Below are 17,407 nucleotides of genomic sequence, written 5' to 3'. Positions count from 1 at the left end.
TAAATCCAAAACAATACATGGCGTGCACACATCCATTCTGCACAGTCACCATGACCAAAATGAACTATGTCGCAGTGCAGTTACTGTCCTACTGACAGAGAATGACAGTCATCAAACAGTTAGGTGAATAAACAACACTGAGACACTTGGGAACTGTTAACGTGCTGCACGGGTGAGGGCCCAGGGAGAGACTCACACACACCGAGCTGCAGTGGTATGTCTTTATTATGTGCATAGCGGTGTCCGTTAATTTTGCATACGTGTGTGTGTGTTAACCCCCCACAGGGTGAGCTCCCTGTTCCCAGAGACAGAGCGAGTAGTACATTCCGTACCCTCCCCAATGAGTGTAACATATGAACATATACCTCAATGCAACATAGAGCTCATAAAGGCGTTCCCACCCTGACACCTACTGATTTTGCCTTCCCTCAGTGTCGGTTGTCTCCGAGAGCATACTGACAATGAGGTGTATGGTGATTGGTATGTCTGGTAATTGCCATTTGCGCCCACATAAGTCATGAGTGACCTGTATGAACCCCATATTCTTCCAGTTGACGGTGATGGTGTACTGCATCTGGTGCAGCCCCCTGTTGAGCCAGACCGACATGCAGTTGTGAGTACTCGTAATACTCCACAGACTACATGTGTCAACAGTGGAACAGCAATGTTGTTAAATGTCTCCACCACAGGCACATGATGACGACACAGTGACAGCTGCTACAGAGGAGGCCGCATCAGTGCCACACTATGAGGTATACAGTGTACAGTGGAAAATATAACAACTGACTACAATGTGGCACTATGATGACACCATGGACCTACTATGTCCCCGGCAGAGTGATGCTGCAAATGAGGAGGAAGAGGGTCCAGCCACTCCTACAACGAAGCTTTCCGCAGTGGGTTGTTCAGCACACATTCACAACCAACCTAAGTAGGCATGTACTATGGATGCCAATGCTATGTCCTTTGTTGCAATAGCTCCCTGTGAAGCAGCTGTATAGAACATATCTGGCCAGGAGGATAAGGAAGTGTGATATGGAAATGGTGCACCTCCAGCTGCAGATCCAGAAGTCGAAGCTGGAGATTGTACTGCTGGAACAACAGTTAAGGGTGGGTGGAGTGATCATAGATGGACGAATCATGTCAGTGTTCGTACAACATACTAATATTCGCATTTATTCATTGTGCACAGGACATACAGGGTGAGCAATAAAACAAGTTGACCACAGTATCTGTGTATTTGTCTCGTGACATGTTGGGTTGCCGGGTCACAGGAAATGGTTGTGGCATATGGTGTCTCTGACTGCTCGCCCATCCTGTACGTTCGTGGGTGGGTCAGGATGTTCATCATGTGGATCACTGCTGTCGTCTGGTTCAGCTGGACACTGTTCACCTCTAATCGTGGCAATGTTGTGTAGGATCACACATGCCACAATGATGTCACATGCCCTTTCTGGGGTGACTCTGAGTCCACGAAGGCACTGGTGGTCATCTCAACTCTGGCCCGTGTCCTGCAATGGGCCAGATTATAACGCTGCTGTGGGCCCGGTTCAGGGTCAGGGTAAGGGGTGAGCAAATAGGGTAGACATGGGTACCCCCTATCACCGAGCAGGTGGCCAGTGAAGTCTCCTAGGACAGAAGAATACATGTCAGTGCAAACGTCCCTGTGGCAATTGGTCTCTGTATATTTCACAGTAACTTCGACCCACCATGTCCAAATCTGTTGCTCAGTGTACATTCTCGGAAGATCTGTGAGTCATGGACAGAGCCTGGCCACTTGGCTTCCACATTTGTGATGATGTTGGCAGCATCACATATGATCTACACAGTGCAGAGTACACATATTAGCATCCGTTACCATGATGCCATCACTTGTTGGTGTGAAATGCTACAGGGAATTATGTACCTGTACATTGATGCTGTGGAAGGACTTCCTGTTCACATAGTCTCCTTCATTTGCTGAGGGTGCAATGATTGGAATGTGGGTGCCATCTATACAGCCAATCACGCCTGGGAACCCTGTAAATTTATGTACCATTTCAGTAGTAGTTCACGTATCACCACATCATACATTACGTTTAGGTCCTCCTGATACCTGCAATTTTGTGGAATCCCTCTTTGATGAATCTTGTGGGTCTGTGACCGGGGAACACCACAAACGAGTGCAGGAGACGTTTCAGTGCTACTGTGACATTCCTGACTGCCCGACAGACGGTAGCCTTGGAAACGTGCGGTACAAAGAATATGTAATGGACTGAGCGCATGTCCGCGATGTGTCACATGCGTAATATATGGCCTGAGGATGTTATCCAAATAACTTATTGATTGTGCTGAGAAACGGTAACGTTCGCACAGGAAATCATCAGGTAATGATAAGATGTCCAGACGCGCTCGAATCACTCTCTCCCGGCGGAGAGCTCTGCGGAGAATTTGGGCTTCGATATCTACCGGCTCTTCAAGGAAGTGGCACGCCATGTCTGAGACTTCCTACTGTCAGGTTTCCGACAAAGGGGCGGAGACAGTCAGGGTTAGTTGTGGTAAACCTGCTAGGGGGCAGGTTAGCTTCACGGCGTGTGTCGTCATAGTGACTCACTCAGGCTGCAGCTGAACTCGCTTTGTGAAACCGAAAACCCAGAGTTTTCAATAACTCAGGGTATACTTACTCAGTTTTTCCACTAAACCGGCTTCCTGAAACAGGGCCCTGGGGCCCGTTCTTCGTACGTCGCTCACTACATCCAAGATCAAATGACACATCCAAGATCAAATCATCGCGCTAACCGTGAGCTCGCTAATCCGGTTCCCCGAACACACCTGCTGTTGACGATTACTACAGCTGGATGAAGTAATGCGCGATCACTGGGTGCCGTAAAAGGGGCTACGCATCGATAGCAGAAACAGTGATCGGCAAGCCTCTGATTGGTCGGCGAAAATGTCGAAGGAGCGCGCACAGTACTTCACCGCAGCGGAGCAAGAACTCCTGATTGAGGGATTTCAGGAGTACCAGAGTGAAATTAAAACGCAAGGTAACAGTGCGAAGGCTGCAAAAGCAAGGAGAGAGGGCTGGCAGAAAGTTGCTGACAAATTAAACGCGTAAGTAATGCAACATATTACATGGCACCATACCATATCATATTTTATCATATCAAATCATACCACATGATATCCTCTTACACATTAGAGCCACAACCGGACCCACCAGAACATGGGAACAAGTAAGAGTGAAATACAAGAACATACTACAGAATGGTAATATCCAACACTCATATTGCTGTCAGTCACTTGAAAAGACACCCCTGAAACAATCCCTGTGTTTGTGTATAACAGCAACCAAGAAAAGGGCAGAGCAACAAAAGACAGGTGGTGGTCCTGCACCCCCTCGTCACACCCCAGCAGAGGAGCTGGCCCTAAGGTTGAATGCCACCAGACCCATTGTTGAGGGCATCCCTGGGGGCAGCTCTTCCGGAGACCAGAAGCCGGGGTGCAGTAGCAGCAGCACCTACATAACTGGTGAATGGGCTCATGATTCCATGTGCACAATGTCAAATATGTGGTTGTTGCCTAAATGAAAATGCTATTCGAACTGTGACATTCATTCATTGGCACTGTGGGTTTTCTCTGTGTGTAGTGTTACATGACACACCATCACTTTTACCTGTTCCCATGGAAGGGGTGACTGGAACATGCACAGTAAGTTGGGAGATATACATATATCTGTCCCCACCCAATTGTACAGACCTATAGGCTGTACCACACCCCTTAGTAACACCATTGTGTTACCATTGCACAGGACAGTGACGCAACCCTGTCAGATGGCTGTGGTGTGGCGGAAGACCCTGTGAGTACATGCATGAATTGGCCTGAAATACCATCTACTTGTGTACTGCCATGTGTGTCTGACTGCAGTATGATTTGCAGGCCAAGAGGCCGGCAGAGAGGCCTGCTGATGCAGAGGTGGGCAGTGTTGTGATCAATTATACTGCCTATATGACATGTATTCCCCGTTAAATGTTGTCACCACAATTGACACAGGGTGACATACGTCTGCTCTACAAGAGAAGTCTCCAGCAAAAAATGGAGTATACTGAGCTGAAGAAACAAAAGCTCCTAGGTGAGATCGAACTACAAGCCCTAATGAGGCATAAACTACAATTGGAAATCGAGGTGCTTCAAAAGGAACTCCAGAGTAAGTAGGAATACATGTTCATACGGAGCACTATTGCTGACCCTGCGTGACGCAGTATACATGCTCTGTTTTCCCAGGCAACTGATGACTGGCCTGTGTGTGGTGGGACAGACAACGATGCTCAAATAAACGTCAATAGAAAATGTGTCATGTCATGTTTTTATTATGCGAAATTGTGTTGCACAATCCTGTCCCGTGCAGCTCTGCCACTAGGTTGGTCCAGGTGCACTGGCTGGAGGTCATCATCAGGCTGCACCTCCACCACGGGGGTCCTCTCTCTTCTGATGGTGGCAATGTTGTGCAGTACGGCACATGCAACAATAATGTCACATGCCCTGTCAGGTGCAACCCTCAGGCGTTTTAGACACTGGAATCTTTCCTTCAGTTGCCCAAAGGTCATTTCAATGCGTGCCCTTGTCCTGGCTAGGGCTGCATTGTAGCGGGTTTGTGGCCCAGGGTTGGGGTCAGGGAACGGTGTCATGAAGTACTGCCTGCATGCATAACCTCTATCTCCGAGGAGGATCCCATCGTAGGCCCCTGTGTAATGAAGAAATGCTGTTATGTTAGGCCCGACATGAGTATGTAGCATCAACATAAGCCTCTTTTACTTACCACGCTCAAATGATGTGCATAACCCTGACTCTCTGAAGATCCGTGAGTCATGCACTGATCCGGGCCATTTTGCTTCCACATTTGTGATATGGCACATCGAGTCACACACCATCTGTGGGATTCCATTATGTGTGACCACACTCCTCCCATCGTATATTGCCATCTGGAGTGTTAGTATTGCTCACCTGCACATTTATACTGTGGCCCCCCTTTCGGTTGACAAAGTCCCCTTCAGTGGGGCCTGGGGGGGCCTTGATCGCAATGTGTGTGCAGTCTATGGTGCCAATCACATTCGGGAAGCCTGCGGACGTTGGAGCTACAGTTACCGACATAGGTCATGATTGCATCACATTCACTATCCAATTTACTGTACCTGCAATGGCGAAAAAGCCCTGTTTGACGACCTGTGGTCTTAAGTGGCTTGGAAAAACCACAAACACACCCAGGAAATGCTTGAGTGCCAGGTACACTTTGCGAATGGCCCGGCAGACGGCACTTTTCCCAACGTTCTCTGCGTCTCCACAAGTGTACAGGAACGTGCCACTCGCAAAGTAGCGCAAGGCAATGCACACAGTTTGTGCAGTTGTTAATGCCCGACTACGGTGGGTGGTACTCTTAACATGGGGATCCAGCAAGTTGGTTAGGTAGATGATACCCTCACGGGAAAATCGGTATCTCTCTATGAGGACACTGTCGCGCTGTGCTAAAGGATCCTGTCTATCCCGCAATATACGTTGGATTCTGAACACTTTCCTTATCACTCTTGCACCTTCCGCAATGGGTGGCTCGCGTAGAAACGGACAGGACATGGCTGCGACAAACTTCCCACTTCCACCTTCGCTTTTATAGCCGTGGTCTGTCATCTTGATTACACGACGTAATTTGCTATTCCTCTACTGTGGAATGTGTGTTGCATCTGGCGTGATCACCTACATGCCATAGCGTGATTACTCGTACATTTCCCTTTTTTTAGGGACTGACCTGTATGTATCTGTGTGGAATCAATAAAAGGATCAAGTGCTGCATTATCTTTAGTTACATTGATGTTATTTATTTGTGGTGAAACGGTGGCGGAATGTCGCTGTTGCTTTCGTATGATGACGCGGACATACCTGCGTGGCCGCGATCTAATCCTGTTTACATAAAGTAAACCTGCTCCCGAGCAGGTTTACGCTTACGGCTCTGTTGCTATGACAGCAAGTCCCGGATGAGCTTCGGGGAACCGACTGATCCAGGATCACGCGAAATCGTCAACAATCTAATCCGGCTAACCTACTTAGCGAGGTACGAAGAACGGGCCCCTGGTTTCTGTGGATTCCGGGACCTGCTGCACCTGTGGAGCTACTTAGAGTGGCTGAGCTTCCGTCAATGCTGGATCGTGAGAATCTGCAAGTGTAGTCCGTGAGCTTAGATGTTTGAAAGTGTTTGTTTGCCACTGGTGAAAAGTTTCTAATGGCCGTTTCTGTGGTTTCCAGCAGGATCATTGACATGAGGGGACAAAGCAAGCAACACAGTATTTGGTAACAAAGGGAGCGGAAACAGATCACTATCACTGGGAGCAGACACTGCACGGACACACACACACACACGATTCAAGGATGAATATTCATACCAGAGAGTCCTGCATTTGGGTCCTACTCTGTGAGAGTTTATATTTTCAGAGAAATACTTTGAAAATGTGCAACCAGGTGAAGGTGTTCACCTAGGACCCGAAAGAGGAAGTGGTTAAACCACTTATTACAAAGTGTAGTAAAGTGGCAGCCATCACCGATGGGGAGATTGTAGTGAAAATAACATGTCTGATGAGTTTCTCCAAAGTGGGGGTCTCCTATATAATTAAGGGGCATGAACTAAGAGATAAAGCTCCCCCTAAAGACATAGACATCACTGCATGGACCCAGTTTTTCAAGGCACCTGCCCGTCTTTTTGCAGAAGACATTCTTGTAAAAGCTGAGGATCTTTTACATCCCCTGGCTCCTGTGACTAACCTTAAGAGGAGCTCAACAAATGTGGGGCTTATAACAATAGAACGGGAGGTTAGAATTTGTGCAGCCATCAGAATTGATATTGCTTTAGGTTTTAGAAGCCATTAGTGTTTTTATGTATTTACAAGTAAAATCAATCATTTTTTTTCAAACAGATGCTAAATTGTGTCCAAAGAAAGGTTTGACCTGACTGTTTTGTTCCCCTGTTACGTTCTGGCTGCTACATGTTTTTCTTCTACCCCCCCCCCCCCCCTCCCTCAGTGTTCGGCAGTGAGGAAAGAAACGAGTTCCTATTATTACACACAAAAAAAAAAAAAAAAGTCAGTGGGAGTATGGAAGTATTTTTGGTTTGTGTGTTGAGAATGTTTAAAAAAAAAAAAAATGGAATTCTAGATTAGAAATGGGAGGGGGGGGTTGAACAGCAGTTTAAAGGGTTTTCTAATGTGACGTATTTATATGAAAAGAATTGTAATAAAGAGTTGGAAATGCATACAGTGTTGTGTTTATGAAATGAAACTGAAAAGCATGGTTAATACAACAGTCTTTAAAGAACCGTTAGATGCAGGCTGTGTAGCTATACCAGGGGTCGGCAACCTGCATGCGGCTCTTTAGTGTTTATACTGCGGCTCCGTGGTTTGGGAAAACTGTAAAAGTATTTAGCTGAAGTGTATTTTATTTGTGCTATTTCTTTTTTAACTTTTAGTTCTAAATGAGAAGATTATCATGATCTTGAAATATAAAAATAAAATGATATTTTATTTTTCATCGCTCAAAATAATTAAATGATTTTTAAATAATTTTTCAGTCACACTCGCAGAAGCCGGTATATCTGCCGAAACGACGTGCATTTATCGTGACTTTCAGTATGGAGAAATGTAAAAAAAGAAAAATATCTGAAGAAGATTTAATGATGCCTGGGTAGATTTATTTGCATTTACTTCTGACGAGAGCGGCCTACCATGCCTAATTTGTGGATTGTCGAAACAAAAACCGCTCACACCTCACAGACGACAGCTTACAGTCCTACGTAAAGACGAAAGTGACTTCGTACAGCCCCTGTCCGCCGACGCTGTGCGCAGAGGTTTAGGAGCAGGAGTCCCATTGTAAACTACGGCAGACCCAATGATGTTTGCATGAACATCCTTTTCAGCTTCTCTTTATTGACCACTTTTCACACATGCAGCTGGCTTTAGCTTTCCAGCACACAGCCCGACACATAACACAACAGCAGAGAGCACAGACTTTAAGGCGGCGAGTCGTGATTGCGGATGACGCTCAGGTGCGACCACCTCTCCTGCAGCAGCACTGCAGGCCACGCCCCGCCATACACATTAACCAGGTAAAATAAATATTTATGCAGATATTTTGCGAATATTATTTATTTTTTAGGAGCATAGTGCTTTTTTCCAATTATTTTTAAAATTCAGGTCAAGGCTCTACACACTCCGAAAGCCCAAAGGCAATATAAGGATCAGTTTTTGTTTGCTACATGGATAATTTAAGTTCAGCTTCTCAATTCATTTAAAAGAGACCTTCAACTGGATGTTTTTATTTTTTGTTATAATTTTTTAAAGCGTTAAAAATGTGTTCATTAGATAAATAAAATTTAATTTACTTTGTAGCCTTTCATGGATTTCATAAGCAACACACTATAGTTTTTTTATACAAAGCATAAAAGGTAAAAACAACCAGTGTGCATTGTTAGTCTTCATTTTAGATATCAAAAAGTATTTGCGGCTCCCAGCGTTTTCTTTTCCGTGCAAACCGGGTACAAATGGCTCTTTGGGTCTTAAAGGTTGCTGACCCTTGAGCTAGACAAATGTTACACAAGGACTACTTGGATGGGGAACAAGGGCAACAGTTGCCCATCTGGTCAACATGAAACATTTGTGAGTGGGTGAGGGTTATGTTTTTGTGGCAGGATGAGAAGATGAAAAATGTTTGCAAAACAAGAATATCAGAAATAGAAATCAAGATCAAAAGGTTAATGTTTTATATTATTAAAGAGGCAGGTCTATCAAAATTATGCATGGAAAACATGCATTCAGTGATGTGTAGAAGTAGAAAAATTCCTACTGAATGTTATCTGTAATGTGAAAATATTTAAAAACAAATGCAATAATTATGCTTTGGATATAATTGAATTGTGTTTTCAGTCCAGAAAGCTTTGACCTGACTTGCATTCCCCTAAAGAGGTCCAGGGGATGAGGGAAAACAACAAAAAGGTATCCAGGATGGAAGAGGAGACAGGGAAGCAAAATGGTTAAATTTGAGTGTCCTAAAATAAGCAAAAACAGACAGACAAGCCACTATCACCTTTTTAAAGAAAGAAGGGGAAGGGAAAAACCCTAAACAGACTCCTCTCCACAGAGCAGGCGCACTCAACCACCACACACACAGGTCAAGCCTCTCTAGCACGAGAGCTCGCCTTTCTCTGGCCTTAAGTACTCTTTATTGCTGATGGGAGTCAGCTGAATAAAACAAGGTGGCACCTAAGGCAGGAGAGATGGCAGGACACACCTACACGAGGGCAATTTCAGGAGGGGGCTCTGCGAGGGCTGTAACACCATCTCCCATAAATACAAACCAGTAGTTTGTCACAGAAGGTCCTTCACATTGCAGTAATCAAACCAATTAATTATACCTGCAATCGTTTCACCACCAAATTGTAAATATGAAGTGGCAACCCCTAATCCTACCCCTACTCAAGTAAATTTAAGTAAATGTAAGTGTTTTACAAAAAAAAAAAAAAAAGGTACTTTTATTGCACCATGTTCACTCATGAGCTGCTGTAACATAAATTAAATGGCTGAATTGCCACCTCAGCATGCAGTCAAGAGTGTTGCTAATGACCTGCTAATTGTATTCAGGTGCAACTAGATTGTGTTTTCTGCAACATAAGAATAAAACAGTAAAAAAATGAAAATTCAAAAAATCATTTTTGTTAATGAAGGACTGAAATTGTTAAAGTGTGTGCTGTGGCAGACAGAAGGAAGAACCCAAATGCAGGACTCGGAACACGGAAAAGTAATCTTAAAACTTCGGACATGGCTTCTACATTCTACACCAGCGGTCCCCAACCTTTTTTGCGCCACGGACCGGTTTATGCCCGCCAATATTTTCACGGACCGGCCTTTAAGGTGTTGCGGATAAATACAACAAAATAAAAGTAGTACCGGTACCGAAAAAAATAACATTTATTCATAACAAAAGACCCAGGAAGACCGAGTTAACGATACAAAGAGTAACAAAATAACGCTGAAAACCACTAAAAACCATACGTTTCAGACCTGAGCCTCTACTCTCGCGGCCCGGTACCAAACGACTCACAGACCGGTACCGGTCAGAGACCCGGGGGTTGGGGACCGCTGTTCTACACAGATGCTCTCATAACCCAAATCCAGTCGGTTTTGTAAATTATTTAAAAAAATTAAATTATGAATGCTGTATGTATTTTGTTCATTCCTAAGTTGTGAGTCTACACCAACTAAAATACTTTATTTAGTTATTAACATTCGAAATGATGAAGGCACTTAAAAAGTAACACAAAATTAGCTGCCTTTCCAGAAACTTAAGGTTTTGTGAGGGCACAAACACGTTTAGTCTTTCCCTCCTAGGCTTTAAGACTTGTGATTGGGCAACATTTTGTTTTTAGTGTTTACATGTGGAGATATTTTTTTCAAAACTGCATGCGTGGACAGGATTTAAACCCCCCCCCCCCAGAAAAGCTCAGTTTTCAAAAATACCCATGCACGTGTGGACGTAGCGTAAAATAAACAGGCAGGATTAACGGAAGTATTGGGAACAGGTGGAAACACAGCTGAGACTAATCAAACCTAAAGACACAAGGGGCAGCAAAAGTAGATAGGCATCTGACATAGGCTCTGACTTAGTAAATGTAATTAGTATATCAGAAAGTATGGGTTCTACCTCTTTGCTTTCTGATGTTTTTTGTTTATTTGCAGCTGCCCAGAGAAACTTTACATTTCCATCGACATCAGTTGAGAGCCACGCGCATCGAGATAAAACAATTTTGATTAAATAATGAATTGTAGAATAAATACTCCATTTGTAAATTCATTTTTGAATTCCACATTAAAAAAGTGATTTTTAAAAAATGCTTTTTAAAAACCTCATTTCAAAAACCATTTTCAAATTTAAAAAACTGATTTTCAAAATGTTTTTCTAAATATCTCATCTCATTACAAAAACCATTTTTTAATTCCAATTTAAAAAAAAAAACAACTATTTTTGAAAATGCTTTTTAAAAACCTCTTTTCAAAAAAGTTTTCAAATTTCAATTTAAAAGACTGATTTTCAAAAGCCCCATGTCCAAACCCATTTTTGAATTCCAAATTAAACCTATCCGGTTGTTCAGTGATGACGCGACGAATCCTGCTTCCGGGTCTAAAGTAGTCTGCGTTTAATATGGCTTTTGTGTTGTTAACATGTTTAATGTTATGTATTTTCTTCTATTTGATCTCAAAAATCTCCTAAAACAGTCAGTGATCACTGTTGACCTCCCTCGGCTTTTATTACCGCTAATCATTTATTTAAGCTCAGTTTTTAAAACCTTAGGATGTAACTACAGCCCAGCCCATGCAGCAGTATATGAATGACTAACCTCGTATTGTGGATGGATTATCTCAGTTGTTCTCCTGGCTGAAGTTTGGTCCTTTTACAGCATCCTGCCATGCGATTACATTTGTTCCTGACCACCAAGAACACTCACGTTAACTTTTATCGAGTGGAAAAAAAGTTAGCTTGTTTATATTATGCTAAAATAGCTGTGTCACTAGCGGTCACGTAGCACATCATTATATACCAGCTAGCCCAACTTCAGTAACCCTACAAACGTCACTGCTGTTTAGTTTTCTGTCTTCATTTATGCTGGAAGTGATAGCAGAGCTGTACGCTTTAATTTGTTTCCAAAACCCCGCAGTCAGGACATGCTATATTGTATTTAGATAGAAGCTAGCGAGCTAACTCCCTGCTAACTTCTAACTCCGTTAAATGTCATAAATTCCGTTTTCATGGATGCCTGGATGTTAAACTCAATTGTTTTACCTGGTAGAGCAGAACGCTGATCATTTTATTAAAGATGAAAGACTTTAGACAGTTTTTCAACTCTCAGTAATGCCATAGTGATCCCATACGGTAAAAAAATATATTTTAAAATACATTTTGAAATATATTTCAAAATATACAAAAAATGGCCAAAAAATATATGTGCTAAAATACATTTTAAAATATATAAATATATTTTAAAATGTATTTTAGCACATATATTTTTTGGCCATTTTTTGGGTAATAGGGTAATAAATCTCTTCTGAAGCAATATAGTTCATTTTGGGTGAAAAACAAAACATTCCTCTAAAATATATATACTGACATCAGCAATCAACATCATGATTGTAATTATTTCCTTTTTAGTACATCTACTGCTGTTTGCATGTGTCAAGCACTACGACTGTATCTATGCATATAAATTCACCATATATATCCAGCAAAAGTGTTTTGTTATAGTCAAAAGGAAAACAAACAAAGGCATTCAATCAGAGGTGAGAAATTAATTGGGAATATGAATTATAGGTGAACTATTCTTTACCTACTAGCAATCAAGCTTCTTTAACCAAGAAGCTTGAAATATTTGAATGTAAAATAAAATAAATAAATAAATAATAATAAAAATAACATGATGTAATTAAAATGCACAACTTACATTAAGGAAATCTGCATTTGTATCCACAGGCTAAAAGTAAAACAGTAAATGTGTTAGTGATAGTACAGGTATTTGTAAAAAAAAAAAAAAAAAAAGAGGCAGTAACTGTGACGCTTCTAGTGGGATGCTAAATGCAGAGATTTATATTTACAGTATAATACTGCATGTACGGGTAACTGTGTTGTGAACTGTAACTGAATATTAGAGAATCTCAGAGAAATTAAATGTATTTATTTTTTGAATTTATCAATCATAAAACCGTCTGTTTTGAAGGCCTGTTACGATAGCGACTTTTTGTTGGTCGGTATATTGCCCCATAAACAATTGCGACAAGTTATGTCATTGTCATTTTAAGACCATTTTATGTCTTTGAATGTATAATCATAATATAACACCATAATAATGCAAGATCTACACACTTTCAATTGACAAACCAACATCTAATTCTTAAAGTATTTAGATCATTGAAATTAGGAATCAAAATATTAGATACCTTAAAAACTTGAATAAATAGTAAATTTTCTAACAAATAGAAAACAATGTTATTTAATGTTATTGTTTTGTTATCATTATATTTTATTTTTGTAAATATAATGGCGGATAAATTACATCATCAACAATTATTGAGGTCATGTACATGTATTGTGTGTTAAGTCGATATATCGATTATTGTGATAGGCCTACTGTTTTGGTATCATAACGAGCTTGTCAAACATGCATGACCACTAAACAATGTCTAAGCAGTAGTATTGGTCTGAATGACAACAAACATAACTAGTGTTTTGGAAAATCTGTTAGAAAACAGTTATTTCAATAATTATGATTAGCATGTGACACAGACACCGCATAAAAAAACTACAACAACAAATACTTACTTTAGGAGGATGGGGGAGGGCAGCATGAGGTTGAGACTTTGACATCTGTAAAAAACAAATTCATGTATTACAAACAAGTCACTTAAAAATACATTAATGTGGCAGACTGTTCCCTGTTCAGATGCAGTGTATAAGTACAATCAGGGCTGTCACAACAATGGGGTGGGGCCAAGTGGCTGCAACCCTAGGTACAATGTGCAGGTATATATAATTAAGTGTGCCTATGCGAAGGCACACTTATTACTATTGCTCGGATTTATTATTATTATTATTCTTTTTCCGCCTGAAATTTTGGACCGTAACTCATCCCACAGTTTTGACACAAGCTTCATATATGTTATATCATTTTGTGCGGCTGGATCAGGAATGAGTTGCTATGCCTTTTGGTGTTTATTACTTCTATAGTTTTTTAAATATGAATATTTTAATGCAAGTTTTTGCCCATTGGAATGAATGGGAACGAACGAAAGTGAAACTTAACTTACTTTGTGGTGTGTTTGCTCACTCACTTAATTTGTGGTGTGTTGGCTCACTCTAGTGGTATGTCCCCGTATTTGGATTACCATAATGACGACAATATCAACGGCGCGCACAGCGTCGGTGCTTTCAGGAACCATTGGAATTCTTAAGGTTGCACGAAGCATTGAATAGTTACGGTAACGGCAAGGGTGTATGCTTGGTGGAAAACTGCATATCCCACAATTCAAAGCACGCCTCTACCAGTCAAACAATGGCGGCTGCCACTTGGTTTAATATATTCCTCTTATTTGTGTTTCTAGGTCACAAAGTAAACTTTTAAGATATTTTCAGGTGAGAATGTGGGTGTGTAAACGTCAAATATCTGCTCGTTTTGTCAAAACATCCCATATTGGCAACAGATTTTTCACGATGTTGCGCCGCTTCACTCAAAAGCACCCAGGCTTGGCTTTCAGTGAGGCGTCTCTAACTCCTTTCATCCCCGATAGCTCCGCAAACAGTCTTTGTCTTAGCTGGACTTATTTTTCGTTTATATGGGCCGATGATGCTGGTCGATGAGGAAAAACTAACTGAGTTGTTTGGTGGTGGCTAACGCGGAGCTAGCTAGCCACCGGTATGTGTCTCTTTCCCCTCATATGTGGGGAAAGAAACATGCGAGGCGGCCGCCGATCGACCGGTTTTCAGGTGAGAATGTAGGTGTGTAAACGTCAAATATCTGCTCGTTTTGTCAAAACATCCCATATTAGCAACAGATTTCTCACGATGTTGCTGCTAGCCGGCTAGCTAGTTCGGCCGGCCGGCTAGCCGGCTAGCTAGCTCGGCTAGCTAGCGCCGCTTCGCTCAAAAGCACCCAGGCTTGGCTTTCAGTGAGGCGTCTCTAACTCCTTTCACTCCCGATCGCTCCGCAAACAGTCTTTGTATTAGCTGGACTTATTTTTCGTTTATATGGGCCGATGATGCTGGTCGATGTGGAAAAAATAACTGAGTTGTTCATATACCGGTGGCTAGCTAGCTCCGCGTTAGCCACCGGTATATGTCTCTTCCCCTCGTATGCGGGGAAAGAAACATGCGAGGCGGCCACCGATCGTGGCTAACGCGGAGCTCAATCGTGGATAAGGGGAACCCAATGCAGGAGAAGCAGGCGGCTGGTGAACTGAATTTCAGGTAAGACGTTATTAACTTCACTCTATTTGGGTCAGATATAAACCGAGTTTAGGTGTAGTTTATTTTCGTTGTGCTGACAGTTACAATAACTGTACTGCGTGCTAGCTAGCACCACGGAGTTTCTATACAGCTGTGCGCGCTAAGTTACTGATGTTGAACTTTATGACAGCCTCCCCTATTTTCAGGCGATAATGTAGGGGTGTAAACTTCAAATATCTGCTCGTTTTATCAAGAAGTCCCATATTTTATCAAGAAGTCCCATATCTCTCACGATGTTACTGCTAGCGCCGCATGGCAGCTAGTCGGCTAGCTGGCTAGGGCGGCTTGGCTGACACCCAGGCCGGGCTGACTGATACCCAGGCCGGCTCACGCTCTCGTTTCACCGCCGCATGGCAGCTAGCCGGCTAGCTGGCTAGCGCGGCTTGGCTGCCACCCAGGTCGGGCTGGCTGACACCCAGGCTGGGCTGGCTGACACCCAGGCCCGCTCACGCTCTCCTGTCACCCCTAGTCTTTCGTGATGACTCTTGGTTGACTGCTGGACTTATTTTTCATTTATATGGGCTGGTGATTCGGTATGAGTGTCCGGTGAACTGAATGTCAGGTAAGACGTTATGTATATTTAAGGTAGTGACTGGAATAAGTCACAAGGTGTCGCTGTTGAGCTGCATATATGTTGTAAATTTTAGCAATTTTGACCATTTGTCCTCTGCAGGACACCGTAGTTCAGATTTCTCGTTCGCGTGGGCGCCATCTTGGTTCAGTGTTTACTGTGATGTGCAAAGGTAAGCACTGTCAGTGGCGAACTGCATTGGTTTTGTTTAATTATATGTAACTTTAAAAAAAGTTACATATAATATATGTGAATAAAGCAAGAATCTGTTTAGGTTAGTCACTGTGCTGACTGATGCTTGCTAGGTTTATATGATTGCAAACTGCACAAAAACAACAACAGCAACAACATTAATGACAATGACAAACAAAATTACTTACATTTATGTAAATCTCACATTAGGAAGATCTGCATTCGATTTCATGGGCTGAAATAAATAGGCAGAAACATTACTGCTAAAAAAATAAAAAACAAAAACTCTAAAAAGCCTAAAAATGACTTAAAAAGCAAGGAAATGTGGAACATTGTAATTAGCGAACATTAATAAAGCATAACTGTTCTTTGTTTCTAACCTTGGTAAGTACTCTGTAGCCAGAAGGAGAGGTAGGATTTCTGTGAAAGCCAAATTAAATGTGAATAGGCTTTGATAGTTATTGAGAAGGCAGAATAATAAGAAAAGGCAAAAGTACGTCACAATATAATTAATTAAGTTACATATTTTGATTACCAAATTATGGAAGCGTGGAGCTGCCACCCAGGCAAAAGAAAAATAGAGCTGTATCACGTTATGACGTGAAATGTTTATTGTTCTAACATTATGCTTTTCATGTTTGTATAATATAATATCACGTTATTATAATATACGTAATTGTCACGTTCGTACAATATTGTACGGACGTGATAATTATGTACATTTTTCGTACAATGTTGTTCAAACATGTTGTTCAAACATGATAGTATATTGTTAGAACGATAAACTTTTCACGTTATAACGTGATATACTTATATTTCTCTTTTGCCTGGGTGGCAGCTCTACGCTTCCGTTCCAAATACACGAGAATAAAGTAATATTATATGGGAAAAGGCACCTGCTAGCTTGATGATGGAGGCTTCTTAGACTGGCCACCCGCCTTGGCTTCTTGTCGCCACTCCACGAAATAAAGGTCCGTTTCCTCCATGCCGGCTAATTATTCATCCTCATTAAAATCTCGTATATGTTCAGTTGGCAGAATTGAGAATTTTACATCTTCCAACCACTTAATTAACGCGAACATAATCGGCTTGTTTCTTCCCGTCTCCTGTATCCGGCCGTTCCTCTCGCTGTCAGATTTCGCGCCTCAGAGACGTCGTTATTTTTCAAAAAAAAAAAAAAAGAAGAAAGAAAGAAAGAAAGAAACAGCAACAACTACTAAAGAGAGTTTTTGCACGTTCATTGCACATTTGTGGGAATGTTTAAATATTTAATTTTTATTAATTACTTTTCATTATATCTTTATTTTTTAAACCACCGTGGCAATGCGCATGCGCATACACTCCTGCACGCAAAGGGCTTTGGAGTTGACGTAATGTCGCAATGCATTGTGGGAGCGCAGCACCATCTTGGCAGGTCACGAATCAAAACAAGATTGCTACGAACCATTCTGAAACGTAGCTCAAAAGAAAATGACGGTATAGAGACAGATTCTGTCCAGATGCAAAGAGACGGTACTTGATTGTTGAAATGTGGACCCGTATGAAATATAGCCGTGGAGTAGAAACCCTGAAGACCAAACCGCTATT

General features: G+C 41.9%; 1 protein-coding gene, 1 long non-coding RNA gene and 1 pseudogene across 2 annotated transcripts; all 3 read right to left on the bottom strand.

Moving 5' to 3' along the window:
• Positions 1-1,252: 1,252 nt before the first annotated feature.
• On the bottom strand, positions 1,253-2,475 carry LOC113021376 (putative nuclease HARBI1; annotated as a pseudogene).
• A 1,858-nt stretch (positions 2,476-4,333) lies between these two features.
• LOC113021368 (putative nuclease HARBI1) lies at positions 4,334-5,604 on the bottom strand. The gene is made up of 4 exons (XM_026166006.1): positions 5,169-5,604; positions 4,981-5,096; positions 4,796-4,907; positions 4,334-4,720 (listed from the first exon to the last, which is right to left on the bottom strand). Exons 1-4 carry the CDS (start codon positions 5,602-5,604, stop codon positions 4,347-4,349), a joined length of 1,038 nt encoding a protein of 345 aa, XP_026021791.1. The 3' UTR covers positions 4,334-4,346.
• Positions 5,605-12,103: 6,499 nt separating this feature from the next.
• LOC113021397 (uncharacterized) lies at positions 12,104-16,996 on the bottom strand. Its single transcript, XR_003272288.1, has 5 exons — positions 16,717-16,996; positions 16,201-16,240; positions 16,009-16,055; positions 13,378-13,422; positions 12,104-12,532 (listed from the first exon to the last, which is right to left on the bottom strand). It is a non-coding gene; the product is annotated as an uncharacterized LOC113021397 (long non-coding RNA).
• Between the last annotated feature and the right edge of the window lie 411 nt (positions 16,997-17,407).

The sequence above is a fragment of the Astatotilapia calliptera genome, chromosome 4 (assembly GCF_900246225.1).
Source record: "Astatotilapia calliptera chromosome 4, fAstCal1.2, whole genome shotgun sequence".
Classification (NCBI taxonomy): Eukaryota; Metazoa; Chordata; class Actinopteri; order Cichliformes; family Cichlidae; genus Astatotilapia; species Astatotilapia calliptera.
Note: the sequence above shows the minus strand (reverse complement) of the source record. Positions and strands in the feature narration are given on the sequence as shown.

Bases quoted from the DNA above. Each gene is read 5' to 3' on its own strand.
- LOC113021368 (XM_026166006.1), bottom strand. From the start codon at position 5,604: ATGTCCTGTCCGTTTCTACGCGAGCCACCCATTGCGGAAGGTGCAAGA. The intron at 5,097-5,168 runs GTACAGTAAATT...CAACGTCCGCAG, and splicing joins GGGCTTTTTCGCCATTGCAG to GCTTCCCGAATGTGATTGGC. The intron at 4,721-4,795 runs GTAAGTAAAAGA...TTCATTACACAG, and splicing joins ATGCACATCATTTGAGCGTG to GGGCCTACGATGGGATCCTC.